General features: G+C 41.5%; 1 protein-coding gene across 6 annotated transcripts in view; it reads right to left on the bottom strand.

The window, feature by feature from the left end:
* The window catches only part of LOC120960013 (mucin-5AC), a 171,781-nt gene that overhangs the window by 43,519 nt on the left and 106,973 nt on the right, over positions 1 to 21,289 (bottom strand). For all 6 annotated transcript variants that reach the window (XM_040383868.2, XM_040383873.2, XM_040383874.2 and 3 more), the window contains exons 6-7: positions 8,767 to 8,956; positions 2,170 to 2,362 (exon numbers count right to left, since the gene is read on the bottom strand). In XM_040383868.2, the coding sequence (XP_040239802.2) occupies positions 2,170 to 2,362; positions 8,767 to 8,956 (383 nt within the window). The remainder of the gene's footprint in view (positions 1 to 2,169; positions 2,363 to 8,766; positions 8,957 to 21,289) is intronic.

Genomic DNA, 21,289 nt, shown 5'->3' with positions numbered 1-21,289 from the left:
TCCAAATCACTAGAAACTAAGAAATCTGGATTCTCCAAAACTCATATTTAATTCTGTCCGAAATTTGAAGTAAGATTTTGTATCATGTTTTAAATTCCGTACAGACGAAGTACATTATGATAAATTTCATAAAAATGTGCGTTTAAACTATGACAATAACAAGAAAACATCGATATTTGAAGATATGTCTGACAAATTCCTTTCTGGCCGTACGGGAACGATTCGTCAATTCACATAGAAGTTCTTCGGTTCTATGCTTCTACGGCGACCAGAGAAAAGCAGCACCCAAACCCCGTTGATTTTAAGACCGTCGTTCTGTCGGTCTAGGGGACTCCTACACTCAAAATTGGGTGTTAAGAACATAAAATAAGTTGAAAACTAAAAAAAGTGTAGCGTGAGTGTGAATATGAAGATAATTGATGAAATTTTGAATCATAACGCCCGTAATTTAAAACATGAGCTCGAAACTGTCCGGAATATGAATCAAAATATTGTTGTAATTTCATGAATTTTTGCAATGTTTCGAGTAACATTATTGGAAATTTTAATGTTTTTTTCTCAAATGTAGAAGGTTTGCTTTAGTTAAGTGAGTTATACAGAGGTTCGACCGATAATAATTGAAATAGTAAGAAAATTTTGGAATGCTTATTTGAAATTAAATAGGAATCTATCTTTACCATACAGTATTAGTTGCTAGTCTAAGTCTTCTCACATTACTTCAATTCCGCATGAAGAATGAATGCTTTAAGCATCTCAAGGAGAACAACATTTGGATGCAAAAAACACTACTTTGTACCATTGAAGACACGAAACGAACCTAGTAGGTTCGGAACGAAATCCCCATCACTAGTAAACTCCATACAGTACAATTATAAATGTTAAAGGTTATCATCAATCAACTGTGGTGAGTGTGCGAGTAATCTGGGGTTGCGTGTGCTCGGTCAAAGTGGGTTGATTTTATTTTACTAATTTTAGAAAATAGTACTAATTGTAATTGCAAAAAATAAAAAAAAAAAACATCTTCTTCCACTAACATATCCCCCATTTCGAGCTTAATTTCATCCCATATCTAACGCTGTTCTCGCTAATAAGCGTAGAATAATTACGACAACAACTCACACACCATTAGCGTCAGCCAGCTGCGTGCCTGTAGGCCATCTCATTAATCTTTGCTCTTTATACGATGCCTGGTCTCGCACACACACACACACGGGCCCGCCACAGTACACAACCACAAGCTTCTGCTAGTAGTTTCTGTTCGATTATTTGTTTCTGCTCCTGTGCTTGTTTTCCTTTTCCCCGTTCCTGCTCTTATTTACCTCATTTCGCACATTTTCCCCCGGTGCACATAATTTCATCCCTCCGTGAAAGTGCACCGTAGAGAGTTGAGGCAAATGTCAATTCGCCTGCTGTGTGTATGTGGTACGTCGTGGGATTGGCGCCACGAAACGCGATGGAACTTTGCAATGCAGCTAAATCCTCAGGCTCGGTGCAAAAGCTTCGTGTGAAGTGAAAGCAAATAAAATTATGCTTGCTGTTTTCGCTCATTCCGAGCATTTTTCTTGTGCGGCTTTTTTTTTAGAATTTTTGCTCGAGCGCAATGTTTTCTCTCATTCCATCCCAAGGGGGTAAAATAGGATGGTTGTGGAAATGGTGGATGATCTACGGAAGAACGGCTTAATCGCAATGAGCAAACGAAACGAAGGAACAAAAAACGCTCGTGTATAAAGTCCGTTAAAAGGACACGGGAACGCCACCAGCAGTGCACCATGGTTGGTGCACCGGTGCAAGGTGGTGGATGTTACTGATATGAAAATTTAATTTTTCCCCACAAACGCTATTAAGTTGTGGAAAGCGTTGCAGTGTACTGCCCCAGGGTTTCATGGGATTTTACCCGATGTGGTTGTTAACTGAAGTAGCCATAATTGGGCTAATTATGGTGCAAACGTTACGGGAACCCCGGATTCATTTTGTTCTGTTTCGCATGGTTTTGGAAAATGTGTTTAATGTTAAGAAACGTTAAACCAAACATTTCAGTTCAATAAATGATTAAAATTAAACAGCACCATACTTTCCACACAAATTGCGACACAAAGATGAATTAAACTGAGAGGGGAGAAATTGTATGCAAATATAAGCGATAAGGAAGCATGCAACAAGGCAACGTACCGGGCAGTCGGGCCATCCCCCGCAGTACCGCATCGTGCACCGCGCTGATACCGATGCCGAGCTTGTTTCGGCCACCGTCCAGACTTCCGCCGGCGGCATCATTTGATCCGGTCAAATCCTGCAACTTGGGTGGACTCGAACATGGAAGACTTGCGTATCGCTGGGGCATCGCATTCGGTGGACGCGTCTTTGGCTGTGGATGAAAGGGAGTAACAGAGGGAAAGCTATTATAGCTGCCGGCACTGTATGCGGAACATGATTAGACCAGACGGGAGGAGCGGGAGTGGGAGTGGGGGAATGGAACTAAATTCTATTATGTGGAAGAAATTTATGGAGCACAAAATTAGCTGTGCGATTATTTAACCCTACAAGATAAGAAATAGGACGAGATTGAAGATGAAAGAATGCTTGACTTGCTGTTAATGTCGTTTGATCATGTTATAAGAAGAAATGAATTCGCTGATAAGTTTGAAAGGTAATGATAAAATTACAAAAATGTTTAAAATACTTAAAAAACATTTTAAAAACATAATAAGAGATATTAAAATAACTTATGCAAAAGTAAACATTTCCGCTTGGCCGTGCTTGCTTAGCGCCTGAAAGTATGCAATATTATTTGTTTCAATGTTAATATGAATTTGGTAAAACATAATTTAATTTTTTGAGCACAAATTTTATAAAAAAAGGTTTAAAAACACCAATAAAAATCCATTGTAAAAAAAGCCGATTGGGCGTAGTTGTTAAGTCCACTACGAACTTTCTTCATCCTAGGAAAAATATTTACTTCTTACTACTATTTTCTTTAACAATTGTAGAGAACAGAAACATTAAACTTAATTACCGTTAGATTTTGAGACTTCTCTTAATATAGTCATTAAGTTATACGAATCTACAACATGCTCGTCATGAATTCAAACCCCGTATGGAATAAGCTCCCCTTAGGTACAGCTTAGGTACTTAGGTCAAGTGCATTTATGGCTAAAGTAGGCTAGGACCATCTTCGACTGGTACGCCAAGTAAGAAGAAGTTGCGGTAAACATTATATGCGTCAAGAAACGAACTTTACTTCTTTAATTAGGTGTGTTCTATTCTGTTCAATTCCCTATTGACGTGCAGATTCAAGCTTTTATTGTGTTGAAATATATAATACTGTTGAACAATTTAAATAAAACGTGGTGCTAATAACATCATTCACCAAAGACCTTTCCTTCTCCGATTCTATGTTGGCGGAAGCTTTGGAAGTGCAAGTCGAAATGCAGGATTAAACCGATTATGGTTGTTTAGCCAAATAAGAAGAAAAAGAAGAAATTGTTTTCTGTAACATTTTATTTTTAAAACATTTGTCATTAATTAGTAACAAATTGTTGCAGCAGTGTCTGCAAAACAAAATCCATAAAAAGGAATAATACACATTGCATACATTTAGGAGATAAGTAAAACTAGGCAAAGGGATTTTTCTACAAATTATTGTTGTTGGAATAGTTAAAAGAGGTTTTGTGAAGTTCATTCGTCTCATAAGTTGTTACGTCAAGTAATCTTTTTAAGGTAAATGCAACTGTGACACCAGTCCTTAATGAATTCCGAAGAGCTTCATGGTTTCGTGCTAAAAAAAAACGCCATTGATAACTAAAGTTTCATCATTCGATTGAGATTATTTTGTGCGTTGCGGTGATATAATCGAAAGATCTTTGCAAATGTAAACGGATTTTTATTTATCTTTTCCATTCCAAACAATAACCATCCAGTCGGAGTACAAATTGATATGAATTTAACAGAAAATGTAGCTCCTTTCTGTACTGCGATTCCATGCGCAATGGCTTGCGCGTATCTCTATTTACATTTCTCCGTTCGCGTAATGTAATCAAAAAAAGAGATTCAATATGCTGGCTTAATCGCTGAAAATGAATCAATCTTCAAACGCTCAAAGCTTGTGCCTTCGTAAATAGATTGAAAAGGAGTGATTTTAAAACATTTTTGCAATCGGTCGGATGGTTTGTGAATGGTGAATGGTACAAACAGTTGAAAGCTGCCCCCTTTCTCGATGAATGTCTGTAAACTATTCGTCGGAACATCGGACGAAAAAAGGAATAAGCATTTCGATGGAACTCATTTTGTCGTGCATAATACGATTGCGAGAAAAGCGGGTAAACAGGGAGATGATAAATAATGCTCCGAAATCTAGGTAAGCATATTGATGAAGGAATGGAGCCAGACATTTCCCCAACATTTGTATGACTACCACAGACAGAGATACCAGAGACAGAGACAGTTCCTTATTACTCGATAATAGGGTTGATATCCATCTCTAAACGGGGGTGGATCGTTCCATCTCCACGCACCCCGGCCTCAGCCCGCCACGTGGCACATCTATAAAAGCGCATCAGATTTTTCGTTCCATTTATTAGCACGCTAGAACGACGAGAGCAAACAACACCGTGGTCGCCCATATTCCGTCGCTCGCCTTATCAACGGCAAAGCTAAGCGAATGTTTATTGAAAGAATTTTGGGCTGTGGCATAAAATGTTGCTAACTACCATTTGTTTCATCCGTTTCATTTGACGTGCGCCTGGTGCTCGTTTGGTTTTACGCGGTGGGAGCGAAGGCAGCGAAATTTATTTAACATTTGGTGTCCCCCCCCTTCCCGTTGTCAAAGCATCTTTCGGGCGCTTTTTTCTTCGCCTCGTTGCGCTATTCCGATTACGGGCCACAGATTGCTGTCCTCAACGTGCATACATAGAGAGAGAGAGAGCGTGTGTGTGTATGGCTGTGGCGACGGTGGCCAGCCGAAAAACCGGGCAGGATTTCGTTGGTAGAAATTACATTTTTATGTGATTTATGCTTCCGTCTGCATCGTTTCCTTGGCGGCGCGCTTCCTTGTTGTGAGGTGGGGCAAGTGTGCACAAGCGTACACACACCACCCTCCGTCACATGGTCGAAAAAAAGGACCATATCTTCCGGAAGTCCAACCATGTTCGGTGGGGACAGGGGATGCGAAAAAAAAAAGACGAAAGAAAAAGACGCCACAGACATTCCCTTCGGAATCTGTGAATGTTTTCTTCCTTTTTGGCTGTTATTTTCGGCAAAGGGAGCGAATAGACGAAAACTACCTCCCGCTCTCATTTCATTTCACTGTAGGGAGGGAGGAAGAGAGTTACATCTCGTTTATGTTTTGCGAGAGCATATCAAACGATTCACTAAACAGCAGCCGTAACGGGAAGATGGTTTTGTTGAAGGTACTTAAGCTAAACTATCTTTTCCTTAGCAAGCAGACGTGTGCGCAATGGATCTAAGGAAGCGAAAAGACGCTGCTCGGGTGCGGAATGTTTCGTATGCTGTGCGGAATGTGGTTATGCTGTGCAAGCATAGCAAAATTGGGCTGGCACCATTTTAAATTTACTCAAATTTATTAGAGTCCTTTACAGACGGATAATGTTTGTCGCACGTTGGAATAGTCAGGCGTGATTGTCGAGCTCTGGAAATGCTGATGCCGAATAGTTTCTTGTGAGCAAATTGGTTAAAGTTAATATAGTTTATGTCTGTCTGGAAGAAGCTGATGAGATGTAATATTTATGATAGTATGAGCAATTTAAATCGTCAATTTTCTTACTAATATTTTATATGACAATGAGAGTGGAACAGACCTATTTTGCATTGAATTAAAATTATAATGGAAAGCAAACAATACATACATAATTACTATTCAACATCCAACTTCGAACACTATGTCTGAAAACAGCTACACTTCCATCAATGCGTCACTCTTAGTGTCACAAAATGTTGCTATTCCATAGCCTACCCGACCATACCGACAAACAACGAGCGTAATTTCGGTCGCCATCCATCTGGTACGAATGGAAATAAAGTACGCTTTAGCTGGCACACAACAAAAAAAAAGATAATTTATTCAGGACCACATGCAACATAGATATGCTATTTGCGAACGAATCAGGCAAAAGTCATGTGCCCTTTACCCCCTCACTATGGGGTAGGTCAATAGTCGATCGGACCTTTAGGAAACCAACAAGCCCTACACCACAGTATTTGGTCCGTGCATTGGTCACACCAAGACTGAAGCTTTCATCGTCGGGCAAATGGAGGAAGACGACGTGTTCGAGAGGCTCAAAAAGAATATCAATAATTCACCGCACTTGTGGGGTAAAGCAACCGGGCTTCTCCATTTGCGGGCTCGTTTCGACGAAGGGAACGACGGGGAAAGGATTAAACGAGGTCCGTGTGTGTTGGAAGCCAACAAGAAAAGCACAGTGCGTTTTGCTGTACTCGTGTTAAGCTTACCCAATAGGGGGAAGTGAGCTGAATCGAGAAAAAAGTGACTCCACATCAATCTAACCAACATTTGCCCCTGCTTTGGTATTGATGTGGCGTGTCCGTTGCATTTCATATCTACCAATGGAAACGCTCTTATTCTTTGCCATTTTAATATTATTCTCACCGTACCAAGCCATTCATCTCGCTGGCGGCTTCTGCTAAGCAAAAAAGGGTGAAAGTGAAGCTGTGGGGCAAAGATGTGTTTGCAAATAAATATGGCCACCATACCCTCAAAATAGTACTTTCACTCATGAGAGAGAGAGAGAGCAAGCGCGCGCGCTGGGGGAAATGAGCAAATTTGTACGCAAGTGTGTTGGTTCTTCGAGGTGGCATGGTCATGGGAGGGTTAGTTGATTGAAAGTGACAGAAGGTCACACTTCCGGTCGTCTGTTGGTTGCAAAACACCGTGACCGGTCAGGGGCGAGATGATCCATTTTCGAAGGACGATGAAGTTGGTAAAAGGCTCACGCGTGTGAAAGGCTGGTATAGGATAAGCTGCCAAGGATCTGTAGGAGGAGTAGTGAGATTGGTTAGGGTTTGAAAATATGAAAAAAAGGAAAGGCATTGAGGTGTGAGCTGATATCACCACTGGAAACATTGACACGCGATAGGATAAGGATCAGGAGAGGGTAACGAGAAAGGCTTTTTTTGGTACGTCGCTTTATCAGAAAGCTCCACAAAACAAAATGCGTGATGAATATTTTTAAACATTGTTCAGCTTAATTCATAAACGATTCAAAGCATCACATGGGCGATTAACACTTGGCTACTCATGCAGGGGAGGATTTAGGTGATATTTTTGGAATTGTTCGAGCTTATTTTTAGGGGGAACGTGTGAAAGGAAGCTAAAATTAGATACGATATGCAAAAAATAAACATGCTTTGGAATATCGAAATAGAAGCAAGATTCAAGGTGTCATGTATAGGTTTTATAAATGTGGAGTAAAAGTTTAATATTAATTTAATTGCTTATTTGTAATTAAGGAGAGATTGTTCTTAATCTGCACTAACGTTTACGTTAAAAAAGTCTACATGAGTAAAAAAGATTTGGCATGAGTTTATCTCAGTCAGCAGAAAAATATGATACCTCTATCAGTCAAACTCTAACTGTGATGGCCAAAAAACTGAAGCTGCTTCGTTCAGTAGCGTGCTCGATCAAAGAATGGCACCTCGTAGCGTCTAAAACAAGCTACGTGCGGCAGTTTGTAGACGTGGTATAATTCATTTTCGGTATCTTTAAGATTTTGGCACTGTTAGACAACAATCAAAGCATCGAAAGAAAGCCTGGTTTCGAATGGCTGATGACCCTGAGCGATTTCAGGCTCCAAAGGAACCTGAAGGAATGAAGACCGAGGGACAAGTGGTTACATTGCTTCGTAAGCTTGGCCAGGAGGTCTATGCATACGGCTAAACAGTGAAATAGTACCCGAGAAACATAAACAAACATATAGGGAAGCAGAAATCGTGTTCACTGGCATCGCAGCGACAACCAATGATGCCAAAACTCATTGCGATCATTTCGGCGGAATTTCGATATGACACCCAAGTCCGCCAAGCGGACCACCATCACCCAGCTGCGTCCCATCGAATTTTTCTGGACCAACTTGATGCAAAGACTCTACGCCAACAATTTTGTCGCCAAAACTGAGCAGGAGTTTATAAAAATCGAAGGTAGATCTTAAAACATGTCTACACGTATGTCTTCGTTCAACCTGGCGAAAATTTCGGACAACTGACGAAAGCTCTCGCAAGGTTGTAGATTTATTTTTGCAAGTAAGTTTAAATAATTACCTTGCAAATCATGTTCATGAAAATAAATTATTTCCCTTATTTTTTTCTACAGCCGAAAAGAGTCCATTTTTCAATTTTACGTTAGGTAGTTGATATAGACCTCTTTACTTTTTTACACTGCTGAATATAAAATATGTTTGTAATAAAAAGGGTCAATAAGATAGGCCTTTAAATTCGATCACAAACGAACGCACGGAATATTAAATAAGAGCTTTTTGTCGAACTAGCTGGAACAACTGGATCGTCGTTGCAGAACATCAAGTGCAATCGTTGTGAAATTATTAAACTGTGATAGTTCTTTTACTTTTAGCTACCTATTTTTCCTCCACTTTCGTGTACGTCGTGTACTCGTGTACAATAGACACTAAATAAAAATCCATATTTCTAACCGATACAAAAAACGCTTAAAAAAGGATTTAAAATGATAATGAACAAACGTCTTGCCACATAGCATGCTCGACTTCCCTACCAACAACTTACCAGTGTTGTTTGTGTAGGACTTTTCGTGATGATGGTTTCGTCGTGTGAGGACGGTTTGTTGTCGCCGGAAGTGTCACTGTCGCCGATGCTGATCGCGTCCGAGGTGCGAATCGATTGATTTCTGCTGCGCCACTCCGTTGGACCATTTTCTGCCATCGGTCGCCGTTTGGGCGATGTGTTTGGAGAGATTCTGCAAGAAAAAAAAGGACACAAACGGGTGAAAAAGTGGCAACGAGAATGGTAGCCATGAGAGAGTCTGCGAGCGCACGCAGACAGTCGGTAATCGAATTTTCGGAAGTTGCTCCGGCGTGATGAAAGAAGTGGTTTCGTCAGCAGCAACCCGGAAGCGGTAGCGCAGTTGCAAGCAGCAAGATGCATGCTGTTGTACCGTGCGCACACACACATACAGACTTTCCCAGTCAGACGAGAGCCACATAATAACTCACAGACTTCACAGACAATCACGGACGGGGAACAGATAAAGCGAACGCGCCGCCGTCACCCAAGAGCCAGATAAATCAGAACGTCTCGATCTCAAGCTGCCCTTCGTGAAGGCATCCAAGTGAGTGTGCAGCTACTCCACAAACGGTTTGTTTGGGTCGGTGTGTGTGTGTGTGTATGCAACTATGCAATTCCTTTCCGTGTTCTTGTATCTTCTGCCTCGTTCTCTTTCTCTCACAAACACACGCAGACCAGCGTAGAATAAAGGATCGTGAGAAAAAGTTTTTCCCTTTCAAAAGGTTGTGCATTTTCTTTGTCGTCTGGTCGATGTCGGCCGGCGCAAAAATACGCGAAAGCGAAACCGGCGACACATCGGGGTGTTATAAACATGAAGAGAGCGGGGGATACTCGCGGTCACAGACCCGACCCGTACACCGGCTGCAGCGTCTGGAAAAGGAGGCGTGCAGACACGTGGCGCGACATTGCACTTTTCCGACCTTCGGCATAGCATGGAGCCGCGTGAGGAGAATGCACACAGCGAGATAAATCGTTCCGCTGTGTTGCATTGGTTTTCGATGTCTATGTGAGTGTTTGCGTCTAGCATCACATTTTTCTTTACCGCCATATCGGTCTCGGGAGGGTTTTTTTTTTGTTTGTGCAGGGAACGGAGCCCATGGAGCATAAGCACGACTCTAGCGTACAGTCGGGGTTTCTTTCTGAATTTGGCTCCAATGATTAAAAGGCTTCGATAAAGGTGGATGGCGGTATAGTTGATGTGTTTGTGGAGTAGAAAAGAGTAAAAAAAGAATGGAAATATAAAACGAAGTTGAAGACTGCTTGACACTTTATTATGGTGCGCATTAAAAAACCCATGGAGGGCATGGAGAACAATAAACAGTGGTACGTGATTTATGATTGCAAGAGTTGCGAAAACTTGTTGCCTTCCTTTTGCAGCAGCAGTAGACAGATCATAATAGATCACAATAAAAAGGAATGCACCGGCAAGCAGTCGTCGTAATAGGATTCCATGACGCGCTACTGTCATTCAAAGCGGCTTAAAGTTTTGAGCATGGGCAAAAGGACTGCATCTTCATGCTAAGAGTTTTTCGTTTCATTTGCCGTATTCGATGACGGAAAATGGTTTGAATTTTCTTTCTGCTTTGGCAGAAAATTTTACGTCTTCATGTTCAAAACTACTACCAAACGCCAAATTACTAGAAGCTTAGGTAGGTGGTGCAATATACCTTTCCCACTCTGTTCTCCGGGGTTTTTTGCTTCACCTTTTCCCCCTTTTTCACATCAAACAGAACTACAAACTCATTCGCAATCTCACCAAACTGCCGAAACGAGCAGGAGCTGATGACAATGAAATTGTCGCCAAACTACCTTCACTTTTTCGTTCGCTTCGTTTTCTAAAAAAATCAGAACCGAACACAAGACCCAAGTTTGAGGCTTGCCTTATGCCGTTTCGGTTGCTGATGTTGCATTTTGTTGAGCGAGAGCAAGCAACCAAAAAAAAAGCACAACTTCTCGTATGTCGGATGCACTTCATGAAAGGACAGTTTTCGAGTCGAGTCACATCTCCCATCAAAGTTTCCTTAACAAAGTTTGCAATTTTTTGTTGCGAATATGTGTGTTCTATGAGTGGATATGCTCGAACTGCGGAAAAAAGTACAGAAAATTGCAGGTTAAATTGGTTGCAAACAGGATTTGTGCGAAGGAATGCGCGTTTGCCGAAGAACCTGGAATGCAAACACTGCTCTGGAATTGTTGGAAGCTTAGCGTCAGCTAAACGAAGAGAAATTGTTCCTGTTTTTGTGTAGGTTTCCGTTTGAGGCAAAGTTGTAACAGCGCAGTGCAAGTGGTGTGTTAAAAAGTAGATGTAATCGGATGTTGTGATAAAACGAAACGGTACAAAAAGCTGCTAGAAAAGTGGTACACGTTCCCAATTGTTGTGTGAGTTGTATCTGCAGTAAAGAAACTTGTAACAGGTTACCGTCTAATATAATCGTTCCGTCGGTTCCAATTTGCACTAGCACTGGCGCGCCAAATTATAAATGTGGATAAACAATTCGTAAAAAAATGTTGCTCATTGAATACAGTCAACGAAAATCAACATGGAATTTGTAATAAATTCTAATTTGAATGATTCTAAGAACAGAACAATGTAAAAAAAACAATTACAAACAATAATACTCTACAACAGTACTCTTCAACCTGTGGTCCACGGACCTTTTGTGGTCCGTTGCGTGAATAGATGTGGTCCGCGAAAGATTTGATTTTTTAAGAAGAAAAGCATATTACATTACATATCGTTCACGTTTTCCCACAATCAAGATTAAATTTCAACAGAATGATGTTGAATAATAGAATAGAATAATATTGAAGCTTATTTTCGATCAAAACGCTTTGCAACAAGTCTACGAATTATAAGCCCTTAATATATGTGGACCGCGGCAAATTTACTTTCAAACCCAAGTGGTCCGTGGTACTAAAAAGGTTGGAGAGCACTGCTCTACAATATCTACCATGAGCTTAATTTATAGTATCTTAATTATTTATTTAATTTTGTATTGGGACACGGTCTCTCCCGTGGTGCAGTCGTCAACTGTCACGACTGTCATGGGTTCAAGCCCCGTTTGGACCATGTGCCCCATTCGTAGATCACCGACTATCCTACTTTGTGTGATCGGATAAGTCACGGACAGCCAAGCCATTAATTGTACTGGCAGACCTTGACCGACAACGACTGTTGCGCCAAAGACAGAACGAAGAAAATACTTTCGACTCTCTCAAAACGAGTGACCCTCTTAACGGTTTTTTTCAATAATTTTGATTTTATAATTATTAAATTTTTGATTTTATAGTCATTAAAAATATTTGAAAGGTTTTTTTCAGGATTATAATACAGTACAAACCGACGATTCCGTTAAAACCTGTTTGAGCAAAAGTTTTCACCCGTCCTATTAAAAAGTGACGATCAAATTTGCTTATAAAAACATGCCATGAGACCACCTGGACTATAGACACTTTGATTCTGGATTCCACCACCTGATCTCTTTAATGAACCTTCGGATAATGATAATGAAAACACCACCTTGTTTTGCCATCTGCCACTTGAATCTAATTCTAGTTTTGAGGATAAAATAATCTAGAATGAAAAACGCAGGATAGTTTTGTGTGTGGTTTTGTATGGAGTGTTAACAGGATTTCTGCCTACTGTAAAAAAAAACTCCATATAAAATCGGACTAGAATCGTGAAGGGACCCATAGCTACGATTGTAGGTCAGTTTGAGCTGATTCCAGAAAGAAACAGCAACAACGTTGTATTAAAACCAAGTAATTATGCTTTTAAGGCCGCAGAGTATGCTTCAATTTGTGAACAAAAATATGTTTTTATGCTTTTTATTTTGATATCCTTCTGAGAAAGACATAAAAACCCATACTAAAAATAGCTTCGAAATACATGACAGCTTAAGATGCAATTTAAACCTAATCTCCAGATACTGATACGCTCATTACCGGCCAAACAAATATTGCCTTATCAAGCAATGTCAGATCCTGACGCCTTCCTGATCATGAACTCAAAGTTTATCAAATTAATCCATCGATTGCTCTTTCACCTGTCCAACCAGTCAACCTCAAATTAAGCTCCACCTTGCCAGCCCTCGAAACCGGAGACGTCTTCCGACTGATGGCTCACCTTCAGGTTGATTGTGGCTAATTGAATTCGGAGCCGTTTTTAAAAACAACACACCACACCATCCGGAGGGATTAACGGTAACGATCGAAACTTTTCCTTCCTTCCATTTGTGCTTACTTTATTTATGCTGTGAGAAAAAGTTTGTGTGAATTTCAATTAAATTTATTGAGCTCGATAAATTGAAGTCTTGCTATACGGGCAAACTCTGGCGCAGTTACGGGGTAAGACATATTTTCCGGGCCAGCTATCCATTAAAACAAACCAAAAAACATATCAATCAAATGCAACGGAAACTTCATCCCTGAAAGCTGTCAGAAAGAAGTACGGTATCGATGGAAAACTGCTACCATTTTTTACATCCTCAAGCACAGCTTGCCTCAACACACAGGCGTTCGGATAAATCAGTCTTCGTTTGGTTGTTTGCTTCTGCTATCGGTCGTAAGTTGGCACAGTCCACGCCCACGGGTAAACTTATCCGGATGTTGGAGCGTGCCGAAGAAACCTCAGCACGGAGGGCTGCTGGGCGCTTGCTTGGCGCAGGATAAACCAAACACAATTATCGATCAACTCGGTAATAATCTCTCGCTTTGCCTCCGCGCGCGTTACCACTGGGGCGTAAAAAGGCCACCGTCGGCTGTGGCAGGGAAACGCAACAAAACAAGAAAGCCCTGCCAAGGATTAAGCACTTGAGGTAAAAGCGCTCAAGCGCCCCCTTCAGCGAGAGGGCTTGCGATATTATTTTCCTACTAACCGAGTAAGAGAGAAGAATTTCGCAACCTACGTCTTTCCCGAAGCCCCCCTTTTTTCGTCCCGTACCGGGGTTGCTCGAAAGCCCAACAGAGTTCTCGGTGTACCGTGCCAAACACGGCTCCCGAGGGCCAAAGTGGATTAAAGCTGCAAAAACGAAACGAGCGCCAGTGAAGCGGATACGGAAACGATTTGGGTATTGTGTCTGTGCATATTTTCCTACCAAACCCGGCTGCTGCACATTACCAGACACCCACCTCCGGCAGGCTAGAATGCAGCCGGAAAAGCGGAAAAGTTCAACAACCGGTCTGGTTTGTAGCGACAGAAAGGGAGATGGATAGAGAGAGAGAGAGAGCGAGGGAGAAAGTGAAATAGCACCCACTGTTGCTGCTGCTGCTGCTGCTGCCTGGCGGTGCATTTTATCCTCGAGTGGTTGCACTCGGATTAAGGTTGCATTTTTAATCCATTCGTTTGAGGAAACGGGGTGTCTTTTCGCGGGGTGACGTGATTTTTCTTTCAAAGTTTGTGTATGTGTGTGCATGGGTGTGTGTGTGTATGTCAGGCGCTGTCAGACTTGGGGTGAAGGAGTGACGTTGACTGTTGATTTGCAACCCGATGTAGTAGTAAAAGGAAGTGTGTAGTAAAGCTTTTCTCCCGCTGCTGGAGCACACAATAGCACACGGGTCGGAAATGAAAATTGGATCCTTGTTTTGTAGCCATGTTTTTGTGTGTGCACATGTGTTAGTAGCTGGTGTGTTTGTGGCGATGGAACATGCTATTAGAAAGGATGGGTATTGTAAAGAGTTTTACTTCAAATTACTTTTTATGTGAAGTGTTGGTAGACTGATCATCCTTGCAAGCTTTTTAAACCACGTCCTACAATTGAACACAAATAAATCCTTAAAATCATATCTAGTATGGCAATGTACAAGTACTTCTACGTGGCATGGAAAGAATCACATATGAACCCGTGTTTCATAACATAAGTTGCAAGTTACTGAATGCTCACTGCTACACATTCCTTGAAAATATTGTACCAACTTTCAAATAGAATTTAATCCAACTACTACAGATATATTGCGTCAGTACACAATTGGAAAGTGGCGTTTCATTCGCACACAGTCAGTGGAAGGGTAAATCAAATATTTAATGTATCTGCATCCACGGTCCACGGAGATGGTGAAAATGTCAAGTCAGCCGACGGCGTAAAACACACACACACAATCGCGCTGACATAGTCATACGAGACGACACGACGTCAGAAGGTTCGAAAGTGGTAGCAGCCGGTGAAGCCTAAAGCACCAGACAGCCTATTTTCACTGATTTCACCTCGCTTGCGACCTCCCGTTTCCCTCCAATCCTCACCAATGGTTCCCGTTCTGCATGGTGGGATATGATACTGGATGAGACTGGATCAAGAGGGCTCCTCGATTGCCTATATATGTGTGTATGTAGCAGAGCGTTCAGGTGGTGGCGTTCATGTGCCCAACACGCCAGACGGGAATGTGTCCTCGTGACTTCGATATTAGCATTGGATTACGTACAACGTTCGCCGCTCAATATAGCGAGTCAAATCAGATCCGGCCGTACCATCGGTGTGGGTTAGCAAAGCTTCTATATTTGCAAAGAAAAATCGCCGTGCGAACGGTGATCGAATGTCATGTGTTTCTTCTTCGTGGATGATGTGTGGTGTTCTTTTTCTGCATTTTTTTTCGGTGGGAAATGGGTGCCTCGAGGATATATTGGATTTTACGGTTGCTGATAAGACCTATCTTACTGTAGTTATGGAGCACAGTGTGGAACGACAAAAAAGTGGTTGAAAATGTGTTTGAACTTTCTAAAAGAAATATGGATTATCTTACACACAACAATAAAAAAATATATTAACATCCATTCAACAATACTAAAAAACTTATCTCATTACGCTAAAAAATGATTTTTGACCATCCTGGAACATACATTCTATCTACTGTGCACAAGAGAACGAGCCTTCGAAATCGTTGTAATGTACAAATTTGTACATCCTAGCTCAATATTGAACAATTTTGCATTCGCTCCGAGTATCGTGTGCCTGCCAGCTGCCAGCCAGCCGGCAGTTGGAAGTAATTTCCGATCGTCTGATTTTGATGAGTCTGAACCTGATCTGATCAATTGCACCATTTTCCACTGTTAGGATTTCTGCCATCTCCGGTCTGCCATCGTCCCGATGACCTATCGGCAGACGGACCCTGGAAGCTTTCCTATTTACTCGATCGATCGTCAGCCCGTTTGTGATAGCGTGTATGTGTGTGTGTTGTTGGGAAATTATTAGCTAACAGGGGCATTAAACTGCCATTAGACCATCGGAGCTTGGGCGAAAGACGGTGGTGATGGTGGTGGTGATTAATCTTCCATGATTGCAAGATAAATCCGAGGTTGAACGAATCCTTCTTTACTACGGTGGAACCATTACGATGCGGATGCCATACATTCTCGTTAGTTTCGGGATGCGCGAACTCGCTACGAGACTTCACTTGATAGACAAGTGTTGTAAGTATAGTGTGTTCCCTCTTGCAGTATCTCCGTGTACCCAACCGACTACGTTAAAGCGGCAATGCGGTGATGCTTTTAGGCCAGCAGTATTTTGAATTATTTAACCCTGCTGAATGCTGAAACAAAGATGTTTCACCGGAAACATTTTCGGTCAGCGCTTGACAACAAAATACCTTTGCAGCGAGTGAAATACCGGAGCTGGGTTATACGGTCACTGATGGAAATAACGCCGTCGTTGAACGATAGTTTGCCCGTTTAAATATTAAAGCAATGAGGCAAACACGACGGCCCCATTGCATTGGGGTTTCGATAGGCAAGTCGAGTCCTTTCCTTTCGCAATACACCATTTCGCATTCCGTGTTTTCTTCATGCTTAATCGAGCACAAAGATTCTATGTGAACGATCGAATGCTGCGGATTTCGGTTGTGGTTTGCTGTGCTAAAAATTGAATTTATGGCATGTTGCAGCATGGCGGAGGTACAGTGCTTGAGTTTGGGCATGGCGAGTCAATAAATACGTCACATTTTGGATGTGTGTTCCCCGCAGTACTGCGGTAAAACGCGAATGACTATGTTAATTGCTGACATGGTGTGTATCGTTGTGGCAGGAGAGAGCGGTTGTGTAGATGTGGCTAATTATTTTTCGATCTTGTTCTAGGAACGACTGACGTTGGAATGCACAAATACATCACAAGTGTTATTTTAATGCATCATGATTGAATGTCATTACAACATTTTATTAGTAATCAGTCAGAAACATGATTAGTCGATCAATCAATTCTTCAATATCTTTGAAAATAATAAAGCAATCAATTAACCACTGTAGGGACTAGCAAATGCATCGGTTTAGCAAAAATATTTAAAACTTTTCCATTGGTTTTGCGGTTTATGATGTGTTAGGGTGCCTGACCGAATAAACAAATGTGTTACAGTCCACCACATCCGCCATTTCAAATCAGTTGTCAGGCAGACGTCTCCACAAAATCCCACAAAAACCGCATCATATCGAGCTGTCACTTGAAAAACGTCACGCAACGAGATGATGTCCGAGCCATAGATAACCGTTTTACAAACGAAACAGAATCAAAGATTGGTCAGTATAAAAATCCTTTTTCACCTAGATTGCACGTTCTTAAAATAAATAATCCAAACGAGAAATCGTATTTCCACATACGGGAATGGGATTGAGTTTGTTCTGCATTCTCGCTGGATTCATTTTAATCGAATTTTGCGGTTATCAGAATGCCGCAAGAGCGCTTCTCGGGCAGGCTCTATATATGAAACGTTCAGGGTCTTGCGATGGAAAAACAACATGCACGTTGGTACGTGGCACACTGATCCACACTGGTCCACAAGCCTGTCCTTGTCGGTATGGAAACGCAAAAATGACACACACACACACACGCACATAGAAATGGAGAGTATCAGTTCGCCAATGTTGCCAATCCGCAGGCTTATAGATTCGTTACGAAGGATTGCGTCGTCCACCTCGAGCCCTAAAAGGACGAAATATTTCATCAGCCTGAACCGTTGATAGCCAATAGACTGGCCACCGGCTGCCTTGGGTATGCGGTAGGTCGCAGCATGCAGCAAGTGGCCGCCGCTGCCACCGCCGCTGTTGTTGTTGTGGTAGTAGTGTGCCAGTTTATGCACGTGCAAACAAAGCGAACGAACGGTCTGGGAAAGGATGAGATACTGTGCCAAAAAGCGGTCCACCACCTCCAGCTGGTAGATGACCTAATAACTCAATTTTCAATTTAACCAACCGATGATGATGGAACGGTATCCTGTGGTCATCTCGTCCGCCTGTCCGGCCCAGGAGACCAGGGAGAGACAGCGTTTCTATGGTGGATCACCGCTTCTCACACCGGCTTGTCTGCCGTCGCCTTGACAGGTTATGAGATGCGATGCTCCCCCCCCCCCTCCCGCAGCAGTGCTATTGGCTCAGTTTGGTTCGTTCGATTTGGCGCTGGTCGATTATCGGAAGGTACGAATCATCGTACGTACGTTCGATTCCCGTTGCCGTGGCGTTGGTTTGGCACCGGAGTTTTTGGCATTGATTGAGCGATGGTGAGTGTATCGGACGAAAATTGGGTCGTGCCGAAAATGAACTGCAGTGAAACGTTTTGGGAAACCATTTTTGCAAGCAGCCGTGGTTAAAAGGCCGCGCTGCATTGAGGTGGCCATGCTGGACGGGAGTAAGATTAGGTTTGATGGTGAATTATTGCATTACTAAATACGATGGTGCGTCGACATGAAAATCAAATCATGGAGTCAAATATTAGAACGATATGTACCTTTATGTAATTATTATTAATGTTACAGTGCTTTAGAACTAGTATCACATAACTAGTTTCAAATAAATTTATTTTATAAAACACAAAACAGATCCTCAACTAATTTCACTTTACATCGTTCTAATCGATGGAATGACTTTACATTTCAACACATTTCCACCAATTTGTCACGTAGTTGTCCCCGGTGGGTAAAAGTTCCCGCTACTTCCGCGAACGTGTTTTTCCCGATGAGATGTTCTGCCGTGTTGCAGAAAACTTTTAATTAAAAACAATACCAATCCTCACAACCAACACAGCATGGTGGAATTATGAATTAAATAACAGACACAACAAAAAAATCTTCTCAACTTCATTCGGTAACATCACACGACCACAGCTGGTGCAGGTGTGGTTAAACCAGCTCTGCACAAAAAGACAAACATCATCGTGCCAAACAATTGCTCGCGCTTGTGCTTATTGTGCATCAGAATCACCTGAATGGTGTAGCTGAGGGGGTTTGAACAATACATTGACAGATAGAGAGAGAAAGATATACAGATAAAAATAGACAGGGATGTAGCGTGAACTACATATAGATACAGATATGAAAGGATAGAGAGATAGCGAGAGAAAATAGCTATTTAAGGTAGTTAGAAAACAAAGTTACTGAATGTTGTTTCGCTTTTTACAAACATCTACTAGCAACCCATTTTGCGGTACCAGCCGTATGTTTGTTGCATGCATTATATTTATTCTAGGTGCTGGTAAAACTTGCGCGAGCTTTCACCGTGCTCAGGGAGATAATTACATTCCGCTGTACCGGTGGTGAGCGAATGGTGATCAAATTTAAAACTTTCTCGTCAGCAGTTAGTCGGTGCGTCGGCGGTAGAGGTCGTTATGTTGTGGCGTTTAGCGCCCGTGTCCACCGCCGCAATGTTGAGCCTTTTGTTTCTTATGCTTTTTGCGGGCTAATAACCTACCTTTCAATGACTGGCTAAGGTGGTTGGAGGTCAATGACATTACTGACCTCGGACAGTGTCGGGCCTACACGTTTTCTTCATAACAAATTCATCAACCATAGAGCTCCATTAGTGGCTCTGCTGTTTTATTGTTTGTTTTTGATGTACCAACATGTATAAAAAACCCTTACTTTGTGCAAATGTGTTCCAATCAAAATGCGTGTTTTGTTGACAAACGAGTCAATATCAATTTTCCCAAAAACCTAGTCAAATGGTGGTGTTAATTTTTCTCCATAGCTTTTTTTTATTTTTTATTTGCTGCTTCCAAAAGTTGCGGAAAGCAATGTCAATCATGTTCATTCTTCCAAAGAAAAAAGGAAATGTTTCCATGGGAAGCTAATCGGTGCTAACCTTTAGCCATTTCACCGATGGCAAACAATAATGGAATCGTCTCAATTACATGAAGCGTGACCTTTAAGGATAGAGTTACGAAATAAACATGGATGTAATTAAGATGGAGATACAAGGTGAAGATATTTCCTTTTTTTTTTAATAAATATTATAGAAACCAACCATTAATAAACAATTAATGGAGGCGCATAGCCTTTTCTCACTTTTTTGTAAACATTTTACCATTTAATTAGTAGTAAATTAATAAAATGATTTAAACTAATACACCATCAAATCATAAGCGTTAAGCTGCGAAACAATAAGCTTTGAACAAAAATAAATGTACAAACTCGATGGAGACGCATGGTACTTCTTGTGATTAAGAGAGAATTATGAAAGAGGAATTGCAGAACTTGCAATTATTAGATACTCAAACATAATCATGCTCTGCCAGGAAATGATGAAATACTCATTTCCATGAAACACACGTTTTACATAATGTATGCGTCTATAATCAAGAAAACACGACAGCAGACAAAGCAAATGAAACAAAAAATAGAAAACCTCTCACACACACAAACGCACGTTTTAAGCGTATCGTAGAATAAGACCGTAAATAATCGAGCCCACTATTTATGCAGTGCAGACATACATGCATTTGGTGAATGGTTGAACGTACTACGGGGTCTGCTGTCTGTGTTGATGTTTGCGTTTTTCATTCACTATGCAAACGAATGTACATAGACCGGCAAATTGTACCCCACCCCAGCACACATGGTATGCCGGAAGTGAACCAACCAATTCAGTGGGTGAAAGAGAGTGAAAAGTAGTCGAGATACACAGGAACCGAACCGGTGGTGCGGTTGTCTGCTCAACAATATTGTTTAGAAGTAGTTTTTCGTTAGAAATTTTAAGAATTTATGTAACAAAATCCCTCAAACTTATTTTTAAAACAACGTAAAAGCGGCTTTCATGAAATTTATTTTCAAAATTACTAACTTTTCGTGATCCATCGCTCGTCACGTGTACACTAATGCTATACACACACTGACATTATTATATTGTTACCGGTGTTTGCGCTTGTTGTTAGTACGGTACATGATCTTCTGTAACATATTGTGCCGATCGGTCGTGTAACCAATGAATGAAGATGTTCCGCAACAATTTCATCAACAGACTGGAGGTTCAACATGTTTCTGCTTACGGACACGAGCAGAGACATCATGCTTCTTACGATAGCTAAAACTACCTTAGTTTTTCTTTCCCAGTCTGTTCACACTCTGGTTTCATCTTCAAGACCGTTTGCTTTCCCTTTGGCCTGAGCGAGGCTGTATCTGCACCCCGAGGCCAGATTATGTTGACATTTATACACCCTCTCTCCCTTTTGCCCTCCTCCATGCTTTTCCTCCACAAAAACGGTCGTTCATCGTGGATATTCCTTCTTCGCGTACCAGAAGAGTGTAACGCTCCCGGTGT

The sequence above is a fragment of the Anopheles coluzzii genome, chromosome 3 (assembly GCF_943734685.1).
Source record: "Anopheles coluzzii chromosome 3, AcolN3, whole genome shotgun sequence".
Classification (NCBI taxonomy): domain Eukaryota; kingdom Metazoa; phylum Arthropoda; class Insecta; order Diptera; family Culicidae; genus Anopheles; species Anopheles coluzzii.
Note: the sequence above shows the minus strand (reverse complement) of the source record. Positions and strands in the feature narration are given on the sequence as shown.